We start from the raw sequence: 10,956 nt of genomic DNA, 5'->3' as shown, positions 1-10,956 counted from the left end.
CATGCCGAAAATCACGTAGCCCCAATCCAGTATAGTATAAAATTACCCTGCTTTATGGCTTGGGACTGCTCTCTGTGCAGCCGTCTGTGGTGTAGCAGAGGGTAGTTGCTGGCCTGGCCTTCTAATAAAGACTCCTAATTCTACTTAATTCAGTCTTAGGTGGTCTTTTCTCGCACTCTGGACCATAACATGAGCCTTAAGATTTTATTTCACATTAGTCATTAGAGAATGTAATCAAATGCAAATCAATTATAGATCTCAAAGCTATTTTTAGTTGTTTTTTAAATAAAATTGAAATTTTTAAATAAAATTTTAAAATTAAAAATGTAATGACTTCAGAACTGACGTCATTAAGACTAGTGATTTCTTAAACTCAAGAAATCTGAGATAGAGAACATTCGGAGACTGTGAAGGCCTGACTGAGGACAGATTAAAATAATTACAACTGAAGTCTAGAAAGACTTAAAAATATTAAAATATGAAACGTTGGACGAGAATAGCTACCATATGTGTTATGTGTCAGGTGATGTATTCTTATCCTAATTTTACAACTGGCAAATTAAGTTGTATCAGAGTCACAGAAGCTAAAAATGGCTTCAGTCTGATTCCAAGGAACTCTTTCCTTTTTTCCTGCACCAGGTTGGATTCAGAAAATAAAGAGTTAAGGAAGGCCGCCTGGTCTTCCCCCAACCCCGGAAAAAAAAAGTTAAGGCCAAAAGGCACTGGGTGGGAGAAGCCAATTGTTGGGAGTACTTTCTGAGTGAACACTGTTAGACAAAGACAGGGAGAGAAAACTCCCCAGGTAACAGCTCAGTATCCTTGTGCGGACGCACTCATTTTCATGGAGTAATGATTCCACATCTTTTGAGGATGTTACTAAAATTAAAAAGAAGACATATCCAACTTAAGAAATCCGTATACCACACCAGCAACTGCCTTCAATCTTGGCACTTCATCCACTCGCTAAAGTAGCGTTATTCCCAGGAACCACGCTACCAGCGTTCTCTGAAGCCTTTCAGAAGAGTAGCTCGCGACGCAGTGGCGGCGGACACCGCGCAAGCGAAACTCGAATCCCCGTCTCTACGCGTGCGCGCGGCACCGGCCCCACCCCCACCCCTTTTCGGCTGCACTTCGTCGGGACCGCTCCGGAGGCCTCGCAGGCTGCTCTCCTGCGCGCAGCCTGTGGTGTGTGGAGGCAGGTTTCCACGCCGCCCGTAAGAGGTCTGCGGGGCGCCAGCCGCTCGGCGCCTGCGCGGACGGCGGTCGTCTGCCACCATGACAGCATCCGCTGGGGGCCCGGGTAAGCGCCGGTCCAGCGGCTTCCACCCGGGCCGGCTTCCGCCACCTGGTGGCCGCCAGCCCCGGCGACCCGGGGATGGAACCGGGTCCGCACTCTCGCAGCGCGCCCAGATGACCGGGCGAGAACCTTGCTTTCCGGTGGGCGTTACGGGAAAAGCGTTTGGGGAAGCCAAGAATGGCAGGGTTATTTATTGCCTTTTAAGATCTTGGTTGAAAAGAAAGGAATGTGACACTGTCTAATCCTTAATTTCGGCAGATCAAGTGGAGAGTAGTTTGTGGTCAGTCCGGTTCCTCTTGGGGGATCTGGCGAAGGTTGAGAATGCAGACGGAGGGACGTTGGGGGGCATTATTCCAGCTGCTCAGTGCACAGCCGTGGAAAGCTGGAAGTGTGTCTCTCGGTTGTTTGACCCATAGAATTAGAGATGTTTTAAATTGCAGGCCAACAATTCCACTCCAGAAGGTTACAGTATCTTTTTTTTTTTTTTTTTTGAGACATAGTCTCACTGTGTTGCCCATGCTAGAGTGCCGTGGCGTCAGTCCGGCTCACAGCAACCTCAGACTCCTGGGCTCAAGAGATCCTCCTGCCTCAGCCTCCCGAGTAGCTGGGACTGCAGGCATGCGCCACCATGCCCGGCTAATTTTTTCTATATATTTTTAGTTGTCTCTTTTTAGTAGAGGCGGGGTCTCGCTCTTGCTCAGGCTGGTCTCGAACTCCTGAGCTCAAACAATCCCGCCCGCCTCGGCCTCCCAGAGTGCTAGGATTACAGGCGTGAGCCACCGCGCCCGGCCTATGGTATCTTTTATATAAACTTAATTAGTCTCATGAGACAGCCTCAGTGACATTCTTTTATTAAATTTAGTTGTTTTTAAAAATTGTAAGCACAATACACGCTCATTATAGAACATTTATGAAGTATATTGAAGTAAGGGGGGGAAAATCCCCATAATGCTAATACTTAGAGACACCACTAGGGACTTTTTGGTATTTTGTAACAATCTTGACTTTTAAAAATAGAGTTAAGATCATAGTAAAGATGAAATTTTTAAATCTTGTATCTTCTCATAATATCTCTATGTCACAATAGCTTTTTATAAACATTTAAATGACTAAAAATTGTTTTATCATTCAATTATACTGTTAATTTACTTAACCAATCTACTAATGTTGGACATTAATCAGTTGTGGTTTTTTTGTTGTTGTTATTGTTAGAACTAATTCTGTAATGAATATCTTTCTATTCTTCCTTGATTCTGATTTTTTTTTTTTTTTTTTTTTTACCCTGGACAGGATTCTTGTAACTGGAATTATTGAATCAAAGGATGTGAACATTTTTTAAAGGCATGTATTTAACCTCCATAGAACATTTTATTCAGACCAGGGTTTTCCTTTTTTAAACCTTGGGCTGTTTACATCTCAGTATAAATCGTTTTAATGCATAGTTTTTCTAAAAATCCAAATCTGGGACAAAGCTCACCCTCTAGACTTTCACTGTTCTCATTATCAGACTGTATAAATACACATTCTCTTTTGAATTGATGCAAGGTTTACAAAATCTTGGAATAAAATATGTACTCAAGTGAAAAATGTTCCTGATCCTGACACATGCTATTTTTAAAACAATAAATTCTATGCTTATTACTGAGATATTGGTGAGGCTAATTCTTCCATTATATGAATGATTTTCTTCCCTTAACTTTTTAAAAAATAAGTAATACATTCTCAACATTAAAAGATTCAAAGGGCACAGTAGGATTTATAGTGAAAAGTTCCATCCCTTGCCCCAACCAATCAATTCCCCTCCACATAGGTCCCCACTGTTACTATTCAGAGATATTTTTATATACATGCCACCATATACTATATATCTCTTTTTTTGTCTTTCTCCTATTTTTTTTACCTAAAAATTATTTTTTATAGCATTAGTTTTTAGTGGCATAGAGCAACATACATTTATCATCTTTAGTTATGAAGGTCAGAAGTCTGATGGATCTCGCTTGACTAAAAGCAAAATGTCAGCAGGGCTGCATTCCTTCTGGAGGCCCAGGGGAGAATCAGTGTTCTTGCCTTTACCAGCCTCTGGAGCCTGCTGGTGTTCTTTGGCTCATGTTCTCTTCCTGTGTTTTCAAAGCCAGAAATGACTGGTTGAATCTTTCTCACACTGTGTCACTCTGACACACTCCTACCTACCTCTTTCTTTATTCTTTTTAATGGCTGCATTATGTTCCATTGTATGGATATACAATAATTTACTGAATCCACTGTTGATGGACATTTATTTACCATTATAAATAATACTGCAATGAACATCCTTGTATGAAATGTGTTGTTCTCCACATGTAAGCATATCTGTCTCTGGGGTAAATTTATAGAAGTGGAAAATATACAGATGTATTTGTTAAAACTTTTCCCTCTTTAAAAAGTCTTTATTGATGTGTATTTATATACCATGCAATTCACTCATTTAAATAATATAATTCCATGGGTTTTAACTTATTCACAGACTTGTACAAACATTACCACAATCAATTTTAAAACATGTTCATCTCACAAAAAGAAACACCACCCCTGCCACATACACCCTTTAACATCCTAGCCCACAACCACTATTTTTTCTGTCTCTGTCAATTTGCCTATTCTGGACATTTCATGTAAATGGAATCATACAATGTGTGACCTCTTCTTTCACTTGGCATAGTGTCTTCAAGGTTCATCCACATTATACTATGTATCAGTACTTCATTCCTTTTTCTGTCTGAATAATATTCCATTGTATACATATACCATATCTTGTTTATCTGTTCATTAGTTGATGGATATTTGAGTTGTTTCCATCCTTTGGCTGTTCTGAGGAATGCTGCTGTGAACATTCGTGTACAGGTTTTTGTGTGGTCGGCCATATGACACATTATTTTTAATGATGAATTACTGCTGGTAGTCACTTTTGGAAACTGGAGGGAAACTTAATGTTTGCCTAGTCCAGGGGTCAGCAAATTTTCTATTTAATATTATTTTTAACTGATAAATTATAGTTATGTATATATTTATGAGGTACAGCATTATAATATGTGTATACATTGTAGAATGATTAAGTCAGGCTAATTATTATAATATATCCATCACTTCATACACTTATCATTTCTCTGTAGTGAGAACATTTAAAATCTACTCTTCTGGCAATTTTGAAATATATAATACGTTGTTTCCAACTATAGTCACCATGCTGTGCAATAGATTGCTGCAACTTATTCCTCCTAACTGAAACTTTGCATCCTTTGACTAACATCTCCCCTTTCCCATCCAAACTATCCTCCTCCCCCTATTCCTAGCCTCTGGGAACCACCATTCTATTCTTCTATGAGCTCTACTTTTTGAGAATCCACATGTAAGTGAGATCAAGCAGTATTGTCTTTCTGTGCCTGGCTTATTTCACTTAGCATAATGTCCTCCAGGTTTGCTCATTTTGTTGCAAATGATAAAATTTCCTTCTTTTAAGGCTGAATAGTATTCTATTGTATATATATACCACATTTTCTTTGTCAGTGATCTTTGATGGCACTTAGGTTGTTTCTATATCTTGGTGGTCAGCAAACTTTTTCTGTAAAGAACCAGATATTAAATTTTAAGCTTTGCAAGCCGTAAAATTCTGTTCCAACTAATCAACTCTGCTGTGGTGGTAGCTCAAAGACAGCCACAGATTTCACAGGGAGGGAGGTTGGGATGAATAGGTAGAGCACAGATGTTTAGAGCAGTGAAACTATTATTTTGTATGATTTTGTAATGTTGGATACATGTCATTGTACAGGTATACCTAATTTTATTGTGCTTTGCAGATAATGTGAGTTTTTTTTGCAAACTGAAGGTTCATGGCAATCCTACATTGAGGAAGTCTATCAGTGCTATTTTTTTCAACAACATGTATTCACATTTGTGTCTGTCACATTTTGGTAATTCTTGCACTATTTCAAACTTTTTCATCATTATTATACCTTTTCCTTACTCTTAAAAAATTAAATAGAATTTTGCCATCCTCTTGGCCCTATTTTTAGAGTTACAGCCTATTTAAATTGTAATACTAATACCCTAGATCATAGGTAATTGGATCTTTCTGAAATTTTAAGATATACACAGTTGTGTCTTAAGTACAAACAAGCAATTTCATCCAGTAAAAGAACAAGGAGAACTTTTTACTTCAAATGTTTTTAAACTCTAGAGTCATGGCATTCTATTATTAATTTGTAAGTTGCCTTTATAAAAGTTCCGAATGAAGTATGTTTAGTTGAAAGGTGCTGTGGAAATGTCCAATATGCACCATTAACTAACATTTAGGTTTTTTTCAGGTAACATACATAATTATCATTTCTCTAAGTCATTTGGTATATCTCAAAACCTTTATGTTTAACAGCCACATTAGTCACATATTTTGTCATGAGTATGTACTATGACTTAATTGTTTTTCTATTGTTGGACATTTGTTATAGCCAATAATTAATGTGCTTTCCAAAATGCCTAACTGTTTTTCTTTTTTCCAGAGACAGGGTCTTGCTTTATCACCCAGGCTGGAGTATAGTGGCTTGGTCATAGCTCACTGTAGCCCCGAACTCCTGGGCTTAAGCAGTCTTCCTGCCTCAGCCTCCCAGGTAGCTGGGATTACAGGTGCACACCATACCTGGCTAATTAAAAGAAAGTGTTTGTAGAAATGGGATCTTGCTGTTGCCCCGGCTGGTCTCAAACTCCTAGCCTCAAGCAATCCTCCTGCGTTGGCCTCCCAAAGTGCTGAGATTACAAGTTTGAGCCCCTGCACCCAGCTGGCCTAAAATTTGAAAAACGATGGCCACATATTGCCATCTAAATCTGAAAGATCTGTGACTCTATTTTTTTTTTTTTGAGACAGAGTCTCACTCTGTTGCCCGGGCTAGAGTGCTGTGACGTCATCCTAGCTCACAGCAACCTCAGACTCCTGGGCTTAAGCGATCCTCCCGCCTCAGCCTCCCGAGTAGCTGGGACTACAGGCGTGCGCCACCATGCCCGGCTAACTTTTTCTATATATATTTTCAGTTGTCCAATTAATTTCTTTCTAATTTTAGTAGAGACGGAGTCTCGCTCTTGCTCAGGCTGGTCTCGAACTCCTGAGCTCAAACAATCTGCCCGCCTCGGCCTCCCAGAGAGCTAGGATTACAGGCGTGAGCCACCGTGCCCGGCCTGTGACTCTATTGTATATTGTCAGATAGGGCTGTGTGTTTTGAGTGGGAGAGTGCTTAGGTATAGTGGATGCTCCAGCTAGTTTTCCTTTTTTTATTCTATAGCCCAATAGTTAAAGTGGTCACTAAGTCCCATGTATAATAGAATTTATCTCTATATGCCCCTCCATTCTCTGGTTGAATTTTACTTTTTCTCAATGTTTTATCGACAGTTTCTGATAGCCAGTTTTAGGTTTTTAACTGTTGTTAGGCAGAGTTATTAAATAATTAACAGAAGACAGAATTTCATACATGGGGAATTTGTAGCCACTTGGTAGGCACTTAAATGTTTAAACGAATGAATAAGAATTAAGGAGGTAAAATTATGAACAACTTTTTTCACTTTTTAGCTTTGTCACTGTTATTTTAGGACATGGTATAGTATGGAGTAGATCTGGATTCCAGTATTTTTTCTACCACTTACCTTAGTCTTGTTTAACTCACAAATTTTAATGCTTAATTAAGAGAAAATCTGGTATTCCAAAAAGTAGTTGATATGAAAATTATGTATATTTGTACATGCTATATAAATCTACGAATGCTAATTCAAGAGTTTACTTGGTTGCTCATATAAATGTTGCTGAGAATTGTCTGAAGGTGAATATGCAGTAAAATGTACAATTTAAATTCTAAATTATTAATATAAATATAGAATGGAGCTTCAGGTGGAGAAAACAATTAAGTTGTATAAAACTTAGAATTTTAAATATAGCTTTACATAAATTTTACTTGTATTTGTGGGGCCAGGATTATAGAGAACATCATATGAAATTTCCTGCTTTTAAATATCTGCTACTTACCAGTTTTATTTTTTTCCTACATACCTTCTTATGCTTCTGATTTTCAGGCTGTCCTGTATGTCTACTAATTATTATTTATATAACATATAACATGTTTTTATATATATATCATATACCTGCCATATAATAGTACTTGATCTCTATTTTTAAAATCTAGTGTTTTTCCCAGTCTAATTACTTTATTATTCTCCCTCAATATATCCTCTGTCCTTTTTTGTTACGTTTTTTTCTATCATAACTCAGCAATCCCTTTTCTGGGCATATACCCAAAGGAAATGAAATCACCACTTTGTAAAGATATATGCACTCTCATGTTCATTGCAGTATTATTCACAATAGCCAAGGTACAGAAACAACCTAAGTTTGTGTTGACAGACAAATGGACAAAGAAATTATGGTACATGGAATACAATGGAATATTATTCAGCCCTAAAAAGAAAGCAATCTTGCCATTTGCCACAATATGGGTAAGCCTGGAGGACACTATGCTAAGTGAAATATGCAAGACCCTGAAAAAAAAATATTATTGCATGATCTCACTTTTATGCAGAATCTGAAAAAAAAAATTCAAATATGCAGAGATAAAGAACAAAACAGGCCTGGCGAGATGGCTCACGCCTGTAATCCTACCACTCTGGGAGGCCGAGGCGGGGGTGGATTGTTTGAGCTGAGGAGTTCGAGACCAGCCTGAGCAAGAGCGAGACCCCGTCTCTACTAAAAATAGAAAGAAATTAATTGGACAACTAAAAATATATAGAAAAAATTATCCTGGCATGGTGGCGCGTGCCTGTGGTCCCAGCTACTCGGGAGGCTGAGGCAGTAGGATTGCTTGAGCCCAGGAGTTTGAGGTTGCTGTGTGAGCTAGGCTGATGCCACGGCACTCTAGCCCAGGCAACACAGTGAGACTCTGTCTTAAAAAAAAAAAGAACAAAATAGTGGTTGCCAAGGGTGGGGATGTGGGGTAGGTGGAGGTATTGGAAATAGGGATATGTAAGTCAGAAGATACAAAGTAGCAGATATATAGGATAAACAAGTCTGGAAATCTAATGTGCAACATGAGAACTATAGGAATTGTACTGTATATGAGATTCATGCTAAATTAATAGATTTTAGCTGCTCTTGACACACACACATAAAAAAGAGTGTGTGAGATGGTAGATATGTTGATTTACTTTACTATAGTAGCCTTTTTCCTATCTATATTTATCCCATAACATCATGTTGTATACCTTAAATATATACAAGAAGATTTATTTTAAAAGATTTTACCCCATAAAAAACAATATCCTTTTTCATGTAAATACTGTTATTTTAGGATCTTGGAGTGAAAATATACTGGAATATTTTCTGAGAAATAACCAGATTACAGCAGAAGATGGCGCTGAAATCATCTGGTATCATGCAGCTAACCACAAGGCACAAATGAATGAAGCACTGAAAAGTAAGTCACTACAGTTACTTGTAATTTACTTTGGATAATAGATTAATTCAACTCCTTTTTTAATATCTAGGCCTATTTACAGGTACAAGAGACTTAAGTGATCCAAATGTAAGTTCTAGGATGACATAAACATTTTTATGAAGTGTTTCATTTTGTTTACAAAATGGGAACAAATGGCATAATTGAATAATTTTCTTATTTCTAGAAGTGATTTGCCTCGCTTATCATCTAGAAATGATTGGCCTCAACATGTCTTATTGGAACCCTCACATATTATTATACTTCCTTACATATTCTACTGATTTGTATATAACTTTTAAGATCAGGATCATCATAATATCCTACATATTTTTGTGTCTTTCATAGTATACTAATGAGAGCCTCGATAAATATTTGTAGAATGGATGGATGAAGCCATTGAATTCTAATTTATAATTAATTGCTTTGGGCAGTATTTATGACTAAGCTAGAAATCAAGGCTTTGGTTTGCTAATTCAACCTGTAATCAAATATATGTATCGCTTCATTATATAGATGAACACTTCAGCAGTGCTTAGCAGTGTTTCTCAGCCTTTTCCCAGGAAGTACGTGTTAGCTGCAGCAGGAAAGGAGAATGAAAGCATGTCACTAGAGGGCTGGGGCATGGCTTACAGTATCCTGGTCCAACAAGGAAACTTCCTTGAAGTCTCATGTTTCATTGTAAAACTTTATGCCTTTTTTGCACTCCATTATATATCTGGGCCTCTTTTACTGTAAAAACACTGTTTTAAATTGTTTTTCTTTGCTTTTCAAAAGGAAGAACTTTGTTTTGTTTAATATTGAATCTCTAATGCCTAAAAACAGTACCTAGCATATAATAACCACACAGTGATTATTTAATAAATGAATTTTAGCAAAAATTATGCTTCAGGAAAAAGTTGATTAGTGGTTGTCAGGAGCTGAAGGGAGCCAATGCTAATGGGCACATGGTTTCTTTTTTGGATAATAAAACTTTTCTGGAATTAGATAGTGGTGATTGTTGTATTAATACAACCTTCTGAATATACTAAAAACCACTAAATAGTATACTTTAAAAGGGTGAATTTTATAGTATGTGAATTATATCTCAGTTTTTTAAACGGAAAAAAATAGGAAAGGAAGAAATATAACTTATTCACAGACAATATGATTGTGTATATAGAAAACAGAGTAAGATTTTATAGATAAAGGGTCATAAATAAATAGGTGAATTTAGAAAGTCTCAGGATACAAAGTCCAGATAGAAAATCAATTGTATGTCTCTCTAACAACTGAAAATTTAGAAATGAAATTTCAAAAATTATACAATTCATATTAATAGTATATACAAAGCCCTTTTGATCTTGCAGGTTGGGAGTAGTGAAAAGTTGCTTTTGCTCTGGTGACCAGGAGTTGGTGAGGCAGGGTGAAGCAAAGCAAAGTCTGGCTGTGGTCACAATCTGGAGCTCCTGTGGTTAGGTTGACATATGTCCTGATATACACACTTCCTCCTCTGGCTCTTGCTGTTATTTGAGACTGTTGTGACTAGGCAGTCTCCCACGCAGAAGTATTCCCTGACCTTCAAAAGCCTTCTACCCAAGGGCCAGGAATGGGAGAATCCAGAGAGGGGCTGGGCAGCTCCTATATATATGTCTCCAGGCCAGGCCCACCTCTCTTGTTAATGTTAATCTCTCTAACTGCTTATTTATGTTTGTGCTTAGAGATCTCACATGCATCTCAACTTTAAGTTATTAAAAATGAAATTCTTGATTATATTTACTAACCTGCACTTCCTATGATCTTTCCTGTCTCAGGAAACCACAATCTACTTAGATGATTGAATCAGAAATCTGAGAGTCATCCATTCTCTTTATTTCTTATATCTGATCTATCATCCATTCATTATGATTCTGTTCCAGAATACATTTTGAATTATTCCTCATCTCTCCATCTTTCTTATCGTTATCTTAGAAGCCACCAGGATTTCTTGCCCTTACTGCTATAGTTTCCCAGTCTTTTTCTTGTAGGAGACCTTAAGAACATACTTTAAATGGGGCCTATGACTCCTCAACTTGCTATTTATTGATTTTTTTTTCTATTTATGTGAAATAAATAGAATTAACAGACTATGACTGTTGCTCTTTTTTTTTTTTTTTTTTTTTTTAGACAGAGTCTCACTCT

At 37.4% G+C, this 10,956-nt stretch overlaps 1 protein-coding gene across 1 annotated transcript in view; it reads left to right on the top strand.

The window, feature by feature from the left end:
* Positions 1-1,051: 1,051 nt before the first annotated feature.
* The window catches only part of FAM151B (family with sequence similarity 151, member B), a 25,316-nt gene continuing 15,411 nt past the window's right edge, over positions 1,052-10,956 (top strand). Inside the window, exons 1-2 of the mRNA XM_012664556.1 lie at positions 1,052-1,300; positions 8,653-8,778. Coding sequence (XP_012520010.1) covers positions 1,276-1,300; positions 8,653-8,778 — 151 coding nt within the window. The 5' untranslated portion in view covers positions 1,052-1,275. The remainder of the gene's footprint in view (positions 1,301-8,652; positions 8,779-10,956) is intronic.

This window comes from Propithecus coquereli, unplaced genomic scaffold (assembly GCF_000956105.1).
Source record: "Propithecus coquereli isolate 6110/MARCELLA unplaced genomic scaffold, Pcoq_1.0 Scaffold9, whole genome shotgun sequence".
In the NCBI taxonomy this organism is placed as follows: Eukaryota; Metazoa; Chordata; class Mammalia; order Primates; family Indriidae; genus Propithecus; species Propithecus coquereli.
Note: the sequence above shows the minus strand (reverse complement) of the source record. Positions and strands in the feature narration are given on the sequence as shown.